Source organism: Culex pipiens, chromosome 2 (assembly GCF_016801865.2).
Source record: "Culex pipiens pallens isolate TS chromosome 2, TS_CPP_V2, whole genome shotgun sequence".
Lineage (NCBI taxonomy): Eukaryota > Metazoa > Arthropoda > Insecta > Diptera > Culicidae > Culex > Culex pipiens.
The window spans coordinates 86323495-86338403 of NC_068938.1; the positions used below are offsets into that span (position 1 = coordinate 86323495).

The following is a 14909-nucleotide window of genomic DNA, read 5'->3' on the forward strand; positions in this document are numbered from 1 at the left end:
TCGCCATGAAATTTCCTACAAGCTGCACGTATTGGTTTCACTGGGAAAAATAGGCTACCCTAAATTAAATGAACATTTCTGAAAAAAGTTTCGAAAAAATACGATTTTTTCGACACAAATCCGCCTGGGAGAGTCCAAAAACTTAAATTTTCGTCCAATATTGATAGTGCATCTTAATCTATAGACAAAAACCTATCGTTTGAAGATAATACACACCTGATCTAAACAGTTTTTGTATTGATTCCAAGCGATTTTAGAAAATTTGTTCAAAAAAGTTACTTTTTTCAGTAAATCGAGAAAGTATTTTATTATTTTTTCTTGTCTAAGAAAACATTGTTCCTAAAATCATAATCTATCATTTAAGAAGTGAGCACCTGAAATTCCTCGACATGACCTCAAAATGGGACAGGCTAGTGACCATTCATCCCATCGCTATTTTGTTGTGGGGTTGTGGGATGATTCTCATGAGGGTTCATTGAATGTGGGTTTGAAAAAACACAAACTTGTTTGTTCGCGCCTCCACTCGCGTGCCGCGGCTGGCTTGCAGGGTAAATAACTTATCTATACTTTCGAAACTACGAACACAAAGTTTCAATTTGTTAACCGCATCGCAAAACAACCTTTCGATTTCATCCAAACCAGAAACTATCACCCCCGCGCGCGCAATTCTGGATAGAAATCGAAAGCCTGCATGGTTTCACCTTGAAACAGATATAAGAAGCGCGCCAGGCTGCTGCTGGTAATAATTGAGGTTAAGCCCGCAGTCAAACACCTTTCTCCGGTGGAAAGAGAAGCATAAAAAGCGCCAACCAGAGATGCACTGCCAATCGCAGCATCCGCCAACCGGCCACAGTGCATTTAACTAGACCTCTAGAAAAACCGGCCCTTGTCCAAAGTGGTTACTGCGGCTTCGGGACCTCAACTAGTGGCACGCGAGTCGTTGGCGCGTGAACCGATTTGGCGGGAGAAATTGGACGTATCGGCGTTGGCGTCACTTTGAGTAATCGAAAATATTTTTGTAAAAAAAGAGTTGCTCATGGTTGAATTATTAATTATGAACAGTGTCCTATAGGTCTTGGCGTTCTCTCTTGCAACATTTACTAGCGAGATAAGACCTTTTGAAACTTTAATCTAGAAATGATGTCGTTTGTAATGTCATACCTATTTCAATTAATCAGAATCACCATGAATCCACGGTTCGACCTTGGCTGTGCTATATCTTTCAAGCCTTAATCTTTTTGTCCCAATTTCTCTGGAACAGAAAATGCAAAACAGTCAGCAACCCCAATTGACAAATTAACTTCTTTTCGCCTCTTGAATCACATAATTAAAGCGTGTCCCAAAATGAAGTTGCAATAATACCCATTTCTTTTGCACTTTTCTCTTTTTCTCGCTTTTTTTTATTTTTGCACGTGTGAAAAACTCAAATCAATCTTCCGCACTTGTCAACCCGTGCGGAAAACACTCCGGCTGCTTGTTCAATTATAAATCAATTAATGCAAACCCCTGAACGGAGAAACTTTGCGCCCTGTTGTGTGTAGCAAGCGGGTGCCATACTGCCTCCACGTGTTCGTTGCGATTGGTACTCGCGTGGATGATGGTTTGATGGGCTCTGCTACTTTCGACGCACCTGCCTTCTAGTGGTGTAGTACCAATGTACAATAACCCTTGGCGGATTTAATTGCTGCGGTTATAATGTAAATAATGCGAGGTGCAACGAGAAAGTTGACGGAACATTGCGGCTGTGGTGGGTCGGGTTGTTACGGAAGCTGTGGCCACGTGCAAGTTGAACGTTGTAAATATCATTCGTTTTCGGAAATATTCTTAAAAAATAGAAAAGAAGAAGAACAAATAATGATTTTTACACATATTTGAAAATTGCATTCCTGGAATGAAAATTTCTTGTGGAAATTTGACCCGTGAAAAAAGGAAATTTTCGCATTTTTTTTTGTTTGTGAGCGCGTTTACTTTCAAAAAGAAGTATCTCGGAATCATGTGAATAAACTTCTCTCATTTTCGAGTATCTCTCTTTTTTTCTAAAAATAATCCTTAAAAAATCAACAGAAATTAAAAAGTTTGCATTTGTATTACTGTAACGCATTTCTGTGTGTCACATAAAATTACTATACAGTCTTAAAGATATTTTTCGCTCTTAATTAATTGCTCTTTTCTACCGGCCATTTCATGCATTTCGTTACCTATTGTATAATTTAGTTTTGCTCCCCTTTGACCAAAGAAGCCATTTTGTGTCATTGATTCAAAACATACAAAATGGCAGCTGTCTGTATTCGAAAATCTGTACTGTTGGAGGAATATTCTGATCGATTTTGTGTCTTAGGCAAAATTGTAGGTATTGGTGAGAAATATTGAAAAAAAAGGTGCACGGAAAAACCCCCCATTTTTAAATTATTTTTTTTCACAATAATAATTTCACTAAATCCTTTCATTTAAATAATACAAAGATGTTTTTAAAGGACAAAAAATCGCAGCTTTTGAGCCACAGAGAAGTACGGACTAAAGCGTTTAAATTCCCGTCCCAGGAATTCTCGAGATCTTCCGGAAAAATATTTCCCAAAATCACGAAAATCAAGTGGAACCATACATTTTCTTAACTTTTTGGCACCATTGTTTTGAGAATGCATTGACAAAATTTAAATTAGGGAACTTTTTTGATTTAAAAAATTTAAGCGTACGGTTCTGTTTTGACTGGGAATGGTTCTTTCTTATTTGTTGGCCATCGAAAATTGCGTTATTTTGAAAGTTTTTAAAAGAATAACTGGTCTTATATTATTTAAGTTTACTAGTACAGAATGGATCGAATAATAATTATCCAATAAAATAAAAGTTCCAATTTCAAAATAACCATCGAAACAGCTAATAGATGTAGGAAAGAAATCGGTTCAAAAGGTTTAAAAGTTATCGAGAAATTTCAATTTGAAGTGAAAGTTTTATAGAGCACTAATGCTGCCATGTACGATAGAGGGTTCAGTATGCAAAACTAAAAGTTTGATTATGTAATGATGTTAATTGAAACAAGTGGTTTAAAATGCATGATACATTTACATTACAAGTATTTGCTTAAAAAAAAGTTTTGACGAAAATAATTATCTTAAATTATCTTAAAAGTTAAAATATTAGCTGTCAAGGCAGCAAAAAACATTCTTTCTGTTTTCATTTAAGCCAGGGGTGCTCAAAGTTTATGGATGCCGGGCCAAATTTGAAGCTCAAATGAACTTGCGGGCCAAATGTTCAAAAGAGTTTATTAAGAAAAGGAATAAGTTTTTTTATGTCTGCAAAATTTCTGATATTTTTTTTTTGAACATTTTCAGAACAGAAAATTACAGTTTTCATTAGTTCTTTTGTTTTTACTGTTTAAGGTATTTGATAAAATGGTATTTTGTTGAATATACTTATGACTACTCACTGATATTTTTTTATGTTTTGAAAATGGTGACATGAAATCTGAAAAAATATGTAACGGCGTAATTTTATCTAGTGTAATAAATTAAAAGTTTTTGTCCTTCGATTCTAGACCTTGTTCTAGACATGGTTGAGGGAGGGATTTTTTTAAATATATAAAAATTGTAATTACAAGCCAGAATTGAAATTCTTAAACGTTTCAATGAAAAAAATGTTGGAAAATGCATTAAACACCCGTACAGTTTTGTAATCATTAATTTAAACAAAAATGCAAGATTTTACAAAAAAAAGCGAATAAAACTGATTGCTGTGAACTGTGAATCGGAAATACACTAAAATAAAAAAAAGGAAAAGGGATAAAAACTTTGTAAAATATTTGCAACAGCCTTATTCTTCTGATTTTTGTCAAATTTTGTCTGCCTGAATTAGATGATAATCAGTCAGATTCAACTGTCAACCTTCATGAGTTCGAATCCCGAAGTGGAAGTGGTGTAAATTAAGTTTGAGGCTCAGTTCATAAAAGAGTCATTGTGACTGTTAAATTGATATGGAATAGACATATTATTGCCTTCCTCACCTTACTGAGGAAAGGCTATAAAATCACTCGAAAACTGAACTTCTCAATTAGACCTCCTAGACAAAGTAAGAATATTAAAATTCACCACTTGAATGCATGTGGGCTCAAATATATGAAAAAATCTAAAATTTAACTTTTTTTTAGAAAAAATATAAATTTTTATTTGTTTTTATTATAAAAAGTACAAACAACACAAAAAAAAATATTTTTGGCCGCTCGCTTCTATGGAAATACCCCATAGTGCAGCGGGGCAGTGAAAGCAAGCCAGAGAGGGTGAAGAAAAGCCCCAAGAAAACGCTCCCTCTCCTTTGTTCTGCTGTCCGTAAAGCTGAAGGTGGCTTCATGTATACCTATCGACTCAGAATCGAATTCTGAGCAAATGTCTGTGTGTGTGGTGGGATGTTGATCAAAAAATTGTCATTCGATTATCTCGACATTGGGTGAACCGATTTTGTCCGTTTTGGCGTCATTCGATCCGTTTTGGGGTCCCATAAGTCGCTATTAAAAATTATGCAGTTTAGTTAAGTACTTCCAAAGTTATGCTTAAAAAACGATTTTGACAAAAATCCGGAAGATTGTAAAAAGGGTGGTTTTTGTAAGAAACCCCGACATGTTATAATTTTTTAGAAATGTATTTAAAAGACCTTTCCAACGCGACCAATACATTGAAGATCTGACAACCCTATCAAAAGTTATTAGCACTTAAGTGTTATTTATGCACTTTTTGGAAGCCGGATCTCAGATATCACGATGAAAACGTTGTCCGGATCTATCATGCAAAACGTCGTTGAACAGGTAATCAAAAGACCTTTCCAACGCGTCCAAAACATTGAAGATCTGACAACCCTATCAAAAGTTATAAGCACTTAAGTGTTATTTAAACACTTTTTGGAGGCCAGATCTCAGATATTTTGATGAAAACGTATTCCAAATATATCATGCGACCTAAAAAGACCTTCCCATGAGCGTGTCTATTTTGGATAGCATTACCCTTTGAATGAGAGGAAGGCACCAACCACCTAAGGGTGGATTAAGTAACGTTTTTACTTTTATTACAGTTTTCTACCTAAGTCAGTCAATTTGTATGTTTCATATAACATTTCCAAAAATGTTTGAAGAAAATTTTGGCGAAATTTACTATTTGCACTACGTGTTAGTGTTTCAATTTGAATGATTTTTGAACGATATATTTGTGTCATATAATGGGGATTAAAATATGGATGAATCAATGGTTTTATATAAACAAAAGAAAAAATAGAAAAAATTAACATAAATAACATAGTTTTTTTTTTTTTTTTTTTTTTGGGAGGGTGATCCAGCCGCACATCGTTGATGTCGAAACCTCTAAACTGGGCCCTCGTCCTGTCACGTCCGTCAGTAGTCTTGTCGTACATTACAACTAGAATCAGATCTGCCAATGAATTAGTACACTTCGACCAAATAAACACTGACGCTGTATGGATCTGACTCTAGAATAAATGCACAGTTGTGTGTTATTCATAAGTCCAAAATGTTCAATTATTCATATAAGTCCAAATTTTCACTGCGGATAACTACCCAACTTGAATTGAATACAAGATTTAAAGCAACCTATCCGAAAGCTACTCTTATCTCAAATCCCCGACATTTTAATTAATAGCCAAAAAACGTTTCTTTTAAAACCTGTCTGGCTTCTTAAAAAAAAATGAATAACAGTTCATATTTTACAAGTCGTGAATTGAAAAAGAGACGACCATTTGATCGTCAGAATTCCAGTAGATCCTCGATTCGCAACAATGGTCGATACAATCATAATCCGACAACCGTTAGTTCAACAGATCAACGAATTTAGTCCGATATCATTTCACTATTGATTGATCGAGACTCTATGGAAATTTTGACAAATCAGAATGGTTTTTATGCTACTTGAATGAAAATCACCGATTCTGATAGAATTACTGAATTCACTGTTACTAATTTTGTCCCTAAATAACTAAAGGCAAAGTATAAAAAAATGATATTTATAGTTAAAATCCTAAATTCTTCAAAACCTATTTTTTTAAAAACACGCATCCTAACCTGACACCCACATTAAGATAGGGAAAAATCACATATGTAGCGGTTCATTGTACAAATGTGATATTTCCACTATCAGAGAACCTCCTTGTCTCGATGACAGCTTACCGGCCATCGATTAAGCCCTGAGACTGCGCCAAAGTGGGTTCTCGCAGCATGAAGTGGTGTCCATGTGTAAAAATGGAAGCTTCAGCAATATACTGAACACTTCGATTTTAATTCCACATCGAATCAAATCATACTCTTTGCCAAACAAGCATCAAACCTATGACACTCATTATGACAAAGCCCAGGGAAAAAAGATTAACATAAATAACATAGTTAAAAATAAACCAAAATTAAAAAAAATATATAAAATCACTTTGCAAATGGACAAAGGGCCATTTTTCATGATCATTCAAAATGGGTGCGCGGGCCACAAAAAATGATCTCGCGGGCCACGTTTGGCCCGCGGGCCATACTTTGGGCACCCCTGATTTAAGCCTTGAAGTTTTTTTAAACATTTGTTTGCCTTTCTAAAGATTCAAAAAATGTGCAATAGCCTTAAGGCCGTTGCAAATATTTTTCAAAAATTATATCCAAAACTAATTGCATTTTTCATTCGGTCAAAGCCTTTGCAAATTAGACATTTTTATTTCACTGACAGATCGATTTAAAAGGGATAACTTGGATAGTTTTCTGCGGTTTACTCAGTTCAAAGTGGATTATCAATAATTCTGTGGCAACATTCGAAAAGGGCGCATAAGCATTTTGACGGTACTGTTTTGCAAATTCTGAGTCAAAAGGTAAATGAGCCATTACACTACCGCAAACAAAGAAACAAACTCGCACTTTTTCGTGTTTGAAAGTTTGTCAAACTCGCAAACAAGGCAAAATGTATGCAGGCTGACGTTTGTACAAAAAAATCCAGGCAAACAAAACAGGAAAACTGGCAAACTGTCAAAAAGTGAGAGTTTGTTTGCCTTAGTGTAATAGCTTCTTAACTGTTCAGCAAAACCCGCAGTGTTAATAGGTAGCTGGGGAGGCTAGCTATTGTTTCACATTTCGAGTTTTGTGAAATTGTTATCTGATGGCTCAGAATTTGCAAAGTATTTCCAGCTGTCAAAATGATTATCCACCCTTTTCTCGTGTTGCTCCAGAATTGTTCTTTCCTAATTCTTTACAAAACATTTTTATTCAATGATAGATCCAAGGGCATTCTAAAGCAAATTAACAAATCTAGAGTTTTTTTAACGGTCCTCTAAGCTATTGTGTTTCACATGTTTATAGAACCTTTTCAATAAAAAATCTAGAAATATTTTCGTGAAAACACCAAGAATGATATTATTCGTAAAAACAAATTTGATATTTCGTAAAAATGGAAGATTTGGTTCACCAAACCACGTTTTATTTTGTGAATATTTTTAAACGTGCAAGTCATAAACACTCTGATAGCAGAGTAGAATTTGTAAGCCGCAAAAACGACACAGTATATTTTTAATTCCCAAATTCCAAATTCCAAATTCATCTAAATAATTCCTTGACAGTTTTTCTTATACTATGGTGTCATATCGGCAAAATATACGGATTTTTGTTCAGCAAGAGTTGGTAGCCTTAAGGATAGCTTATTGGTAGTTTCGAAACAATAATCATGTGTAGTCTCTTACAGGAAATACTCAAACCTAGAGACCCAGTTTCGAAAAAAATCAATTTGCAAAATTTCCTTTCCCAGGCTGGATTCTCTCGCAATCAAGCTTTCCCGTTGATCCTTCACTGCGTTCCCATATAGCCACCAATTATAACGTTTCCGAATTGCCGCCGGTAACCTAATTCCGCAACCACGCAGAATCCCACTACTTCCCCCATATGTGAACTGAAACACTCATTTCCAGAAAGTGTAAGTGTGAGCACACACACACACACGCGCACACATTAACGCTAATCGATCTTTCAACATCGCAACATTTCGGGGGTTCCACCGGGAAATGAAGAAATTTCGAACAAACAGGTGTTTACACGCGAACGTGCGCACAAAACAGTTAAAACGAAAACGACACCAGTAGAGAAGCCAGGTTGCGAGAGAGGTGAGACCCCAGAAGACCCCGTGATTAAGTGCAATTATCACCACCCCGGAGCCAACTGGAGCCTGTAACACGCGCGAAAGAACTTTTGTGTACGCCCGCAGGGGAGTTAGGGTGGGAAGTAGTGTGGTCCAACATTAGCAGCTAATTTACAAATTTTGTGTTTTTTTGTGTTAAGGAGGTCATTTTGAAAAAAATTTGTTCTAATATATTTAACTTTTCTTGTTTCGTATTTTTAAACTTGATTGTTTGTTTTCGTTAAAGAAAAAAAAACAAAACAATTAAATTGCCACAGATGTATCACACTAGTTGCAATTGAAGCAAAAACGACGAGCAAACATGAACACCACAGCTTGAAAACGAGATGCTGTCCAATTTGTAACGAGCTAATTTCAATGTGAGTTTTTCTTTGTTCTTTTAGATATTCTCTTTTTCTTCAAACTACCGACAAACGGCAATTCTTCAAATTAGCAGCGAAATTAAACAAGGACCCCAACTGCCAAGTGAGAGGAGCCTCGAGGCGATCGACGCTCTCATCGGGAGGGGCCGGCTTATTCCTGTCTCTTCTTCCTCTTTTCAACGAACACCGGGAGTAGAACCGAACTGTGCACGTGGGCATCGTCGTGTCCCACACCGCAGAGAAGATGCGGCCAAGCAGCAGGATGGCGCGCAGCAGCAGCACCAGAACCGCCCAGCTGTTGGTGGTCGCCACGGTGGCCTTTTCAACGGTAAGTACCCTGTAGAAGCGCAACTAGTCACGGTTATTGGATGTTGTGCTTTGTGTTCGATGAGCATTGTTCACAAAAGAGTTCAACGCGCGGAAGCGATGAACCCCGCTGGGTTTTTTTTTTATCTGCGATGTTCTGGGATTTGTTCTAGGCTGAAGTTCCAAAGAATGGTCTAACGTCAAGTACGCGCAAAATTTATAATAGTTAAAAATAAAATTATTTTCAGAGATCATAATCATAATTTACTAATGATATTAAAACGTTGATCAAATCACTAACATAAACTAAAATTCAATTTTCCTTTAAAAAAATGCAAGCAGAATACGTTCTGTCAAAATTTGTTTTTATCATTGTTAGGCCGTTGAAGTCTAATCAACTAAAAACAATCTAAAATGCCCCATTCTGCATTATTAATATTAAGCATAATATTAGTATTAAGCATGTTTGGGCTCTTTAAAAATATTTTGAACTTTTATGGAATTCCAATGTACATCACCGCAAAAACTTTTTTTTCTCGCAAAAATAACATTTTCTTTAAGGTTAAGCCGTTGATCATTTTCGAAGAAAATTAATCATCACTATAAAAAATTGTGTATTAAATTCAATTTAACGAATTTCAGCACCAACAGGAATCAGCATGTGCCGGTTGTTGCCTTCTTGAAGCCACTGAAGGAATTTTTGATCTAAATCAATTGTGCTTCAAAATTTATATAATTTTGTGGCACAGTCATTGACGTCCAAGTTGGCAATCATTGATCAATGACGATTTCCATAACTTAACAAGGAATGGGATAATCGTTACCAAAAGGAATCAGCATGTGTAGGGCACTATTCCAAACAACTTGTTGAAGGAATTTTGTCAAAATATTGAAAATTTATATCTTTGAAGAAAAAATCATGGCGATAACGTTAATACTTCGGAATTTTTGAAACTTATAACAAAATTACAAGATTACAAAACAACTGGACAGATGTAATATTTAAAACACTTTTGCATTCAAATATTAACACCGTGCACGGTGTATTTTTCCGAGAACATTAAGATAAAAAAATCGGCAAGTCTGATATTTGGCACCATGAAAGAAGGGCTCTTTCCCAACATTTTGCAGGGTCCGGCGAAATATTTCGTCGGGGGGTCTAGAGCAACTTTTTTTTAAGATTTTTTTTTCGATTATATAGGATTTTTCTTCTGGGTCTCGTGGCGCAGGGGTAGCGGCTTCGGCTGCCGATCCCGATGATGCTATGAGACGCGGGTTCGATTCCCGCCTTATCCACTGAGCTTCTATCGGATGGTGAAGTAAAACGTCGGTCCCGGTTTCTCCTGTCTCGTCAGAGGCGCTGGAGCAGAAATCCCACGTTAGAGGAAGGCCATGCCCCGGGGGGCGTAGTGCCAATAGTTTAGTTTATTTTTTATTTATTTTTTATAGGATTTTTCTTCAGAAAAATCGATGATAATCGACAGGATCTATCAAAATAATTTCCATAAATTTCATCAAAATTTGGTATAAGTTTTATGTTTCAACAACATATTTTCATCCATAAAAATATCATAGTAGGCAGTGTTCCCCGTTTGAATAGGAATTAAGTCCAAATATTTTGGAGAAAGTCACTTTTTATTTCATGAAATTGGGTATATCTCGGCTTATCTTGAACCAAAATTGATACTTTTTTTATGGAAATTGTTCAGAAAACTGTTCTTTACAATGTGATTGATTAGAAAATGTTTTAAAATGTCATAGTGTTATATGGCAGAGGATTGAAAAAATAATTTTGGGATCCTTTTGGGCAATAAATAGCTTTTAAATGAAATACTCTAAGTTTAGCAGTGTTTTATGCTCGTATCCGGGCAATCTGTTGCTGTATTTTCATGAAAAATTGTACAAAGAAAAGATATTTATTCGGTCGTATTGAGGTTCCCAGCTTGAATTTTGAGGTTATTTCAAAGAAAGCAAGAAATCTGGTAAATTTGGTTAGGAAACTTTTTACTTGAGGCCAAATATTGGTCAGATATGTCATTTAGAGTCTCTTGAGGCATTCATAGGAAATTTGATGGATATGAATATGATCCCATCGATTTTCATTGATTTTAAAATCGAAAAAAAATCCTTTAAAAAAAAGTTGCTTTAGACCTCTCGACGAAATATTTCGCCGGACCTCGCATAATGTCGGTAAAGAGCCCTTCTTTCATGGTGCCAAATATCAGACTTGCCGATTTTTTATCTTAAGTTTTTTCTAGGAAACACACCGTGCGTGGCCTGTAATTTATTTTTTTTAACTTTTTTTATTTTTTTTTCTGAAAAAGATACACTGAAATAAAAATACACACCACTTCTATAAGATTTTTCGATTTATAATGCTTAATAGTTAAATTTTTAGATGATGTCAGGATTTTTCCTGTTCGACAAATTTTAAAAAATAGCTCAAGATGTTAAAAAAAAAAACTCACAAAAAATTCAGGATTTCATGTCTCTCCATAAAAAATACAAAAATCATTTACTAAAACTGTTTTTTTAAGTGGTCTAAACGTCAACATTTTCAAAAAGCGAGGGTGGAAATCGATTCCCCACAATTTTACATAAAAGTCTCCATCTTGACCAATGTCCCACGTCCAATCCTTGTGAAGATACAACTTTTTTTTGAATAAAAATGTTTAAAAAACAAGGGTTTTGGCCATTGTTTTGCCATTTCTTTATGATAGACTTGATTTCTCAGTCTCGTAAATAAGTTTACCGAAAAGCTCGTCCGATTTTCCATAAGTTTTTCTTTGACCACTTTTTAATTCAACTCTTTTTATTATTTATGTAAGCTTATTTACTATCCAGGCTGATATCATCCACTTCACTACACTGAAAAAATATCGTGTTTTCAGTTATGAGCAATGTAATTAAGCTTATATCTGTGAAATCCAATTGCAATGCTGCCAGAGACAAACTTATGAGAAATTGGACGAGCTTTCCGGTAAAAAATATTTTCAAGACTGAAAAATTCAGTCTGTCATATACTGCCCATGTTCGCATAAATGTCCCATATGCAAAAACAGCAAGCTGAGAAAAACGCATTTGAAGTTTGTCCCACACATAAGGCTACGTGTTAAGTTTTCACAAAAAAACTGGGTTTCCTCCTGATTTCTAGAACAAAGTACTGGATGTTATAGGCTCTTTTGAAAGAGCACACGATTTTGAACCAAACTGCATCAATAACTCAAAACTGATGAAAATGCATATGGGACATTTATGCGATCATGGGCAGTATAGAAATTGCTAAAATATGGCCAACACCTATGTTTTTTTACATTTTAATTTTTAAAATTGCTATATCTTCACAAGGATTGGACTTAGGACAATGGTCAATATGGAGACTTTTATGTAAAATTGTCTGGAAAATCGATTCCCACTACCACTTTTCAAAAAAACAGTCTTCGTAAATGATTTTTGTATTTTTTTAGGAGAGATATACCATCCTGCATCCGTGAGTCTTTTTGTATTTTCGTTTCAGTGTATTTTATTTTCAGAAAGCCCGTAGAATTTCCTACAAGTTTGCTTTTGATCACTTTTGGATCCGATGTAATGGCTTCGGGATACAGTAATTTTTGAATTACGAAATACAAATATGTTTAAATAACTTACACACTTATCAAATATCATTTTCAAGTGAAACTGGCTCCATATACACAAAAATGGTGTATATAAGGCAAGGATAACATGTGTACAAAGTTTCATTGAAATCGGAGGGGGTCGGCTACAAAAGTACCAGAAAAATTCCTGATTAGAGCTAGTATTGCTCTATAACATTTTGTTTTAATAAAATTAATATTCGCAAAGTAGACTTTAAAAAGCTGCTAAAAACTGAGGAACTGAAGAGAAAAAAGGAAAAAATAGTTTAATTTGGTTAATAAAACCTTGTTTATTTTTTTTACTGTGACCATTAACATCCTGCAGAAGCAATTTTCAAGTAATTTATCAGCTGTTAAGTGGAGCATTTTTATGCTACGTTAACATTTGAAAAAATATGGCTTAAAAGTTCATCCAGAATCCGCGGCCACGCGGCTCGAGTCCACTCAAATTGGGTCAAACGCGATATTATTACCCACGCTCACGTTCACGGTTCTAATGGTTGCGTTTATTCGCCATTGTACAATTCGAAAAATATATATTCCATGCTTGCTTGCGTACAATGTCTCTCTATCTCTCTGGGGCGGCCAGCTTTAAAGAGTATATATTTTACCTGTTGATATGCAGTCCGCACAGAACTGCACGCTGATAGCCCCTCTTGTACAGAAGTTGTGTTTTTTTTTGAAATTTTTTTGAAATTAAATATGTCTTTATTGAACTTTCTTATAATAATTACATTTTATTTACATTCTAAGTGGTATGGCTACATGCTCTTCATCTTTGTTATATTTTTCGTTTTCTTATTAACTGTTCACATTCATTTATTTACTTCAAATTGTTTTACATTTTTGCATTGAATCGAATACATTTGGGTAAAAAAGAAAAAAAACTCACTTTAACAACTAATCCTAACTTAAAACTAAAAAAGCAAATTCATTGAAATATTCAAAATCATTAGAACGAGTAAACTACGAACTGTATTTTAAGATAAATCCTCCAAGCGTTCTTACTTGTTCCGCACGAGTTTTGCAACCACGCAGTGTTGTTGTCATCTCGATGAAAATGTTCATAAGTTCTTGTGGTGAAAACAGGTCACTGCTGCCTTCATCCGTTGATGCTGGTTGGTTTTCCCTCGGTTGCTGACTGAAGCCAGGAGGTGTTGTGTTCTCTGCAACTTTTTGCCGCTGATTCAACGGCAATGGCTGCAGATTTGGAACCACTCGAACAGATCCCGCTCCATGTGACGACAAAGCAGGAAAATCCACGTCCGTGAAAGTTGGTGGTGTTTTGCGACGATTTGGTTGGTGCCTCGTCGTCGCTTGCTGCCGAATTTTCACAAACTCAGCACGTTTTGGGCAGCTTCGATTCTTGGTCGAATGGTCGCCGCCGCAATTGAAGCATTTGGCTTCAATGTTCTCGTTGATTGTATTGCAAGCTTGAGTTTTGTGCTCACCTCCGCAGGTTGCACAACGACTCTTGATGAAACAGTTCCTTCCACCATGTCCAAACTGCAAGCAATTCGAACATTGTGTCACGTCACGGTGCACTGGGCGATAACGTTCCCAAGTCACGATGATGTTGAAAATTGCCCGAACTGCTTTCAGCTCAGACGGCGTTGTCGATCCTTTCTCGAGATGAACCAGGTACAGTTGATCACGATACTTGATGTCCTTGTTGTGTCTCGTCATCTTGAAGACTTCGATCACGTTCAACTTAAGAGTTTTGAGCTCTTCTTTCAGCACACTCACATCCATATCATACAGGCCTCGGAGGACCTGTTTCATGGGGCGTTTACCTGGATCGTCATGGCTGTAGTATTCAATCTTGGTGTTGTTCAGGAAATCCCGAACGTAGTTGTAATCCTTTCTGGTAGGTAGCAGAATTTTGAGTCCATCAGCACACAAGCGAATGGAAGCTCGTAAAGCACCAGATTTGATAAACCCGGTCAGCCACTTTCGCACCGAATCCGATGACGATGTTTTCACAAAAATGGGTGGCAACTTTTCCCGTCGTTCAAATTCTTCCTTCTCGCTCACGTCCACAGGGAGGGTAGCGAACTGGTTTCCAGACAATTTTTGAGCGTCCTTGCTCAAACTGCCTGGCTTTGCAGGTAGCGCTTCGGCATTCTTTAGCTTCTTCAAATCTGCCGATCCTGCTGGTGAGGACCGCCTCTTTTTCTTGCCGTGAGGCATTTTTTGCACTTTTTAGCACTTTTTTGGTTTGTGAGGGACGCACGTCTGACTCGCTTCTCTGCTGATCGCAGACAGAAGTTGTGTTTTGATATCTCGCTTGCGTGTGATTTCATGTGAACAGTTTCAACTGCTGTTAGTAAATATAAACATAATGAATATTTGAAAACCATTCATCTCTCCTGATTTCTTTGAAAAATAAATATGGATTTTTTGGAATGTTACAAAAAAAATGAATCTTAAGTCAAATTATTTAAAAGTAATGTACA

General features: G+C 36.1%; 1 protein-coding gene across 1 annotated transcript in view; it reads left to right on the plus strand.

Annotated features, from left to right (window-relative positions):
- The first annotated feature begins 8774 nt into the window (after positions 1-8774).
- LOC120419781 (uncharacterized) overlaps positions 8775-14909 on the plus strand; it is a 28336-nt gene continuing 22201 nt past the window's right edge. Inside the window, exon 1 of the mRNA XM_039582613.2 lies at positions 8775-8840. Within this exon, the coding sequence (XP_039438547.2) occupies positions 8775-8840 (66 nt within the window). The remainder of the gene's footprint in view (positions 8841-14909) is intronic.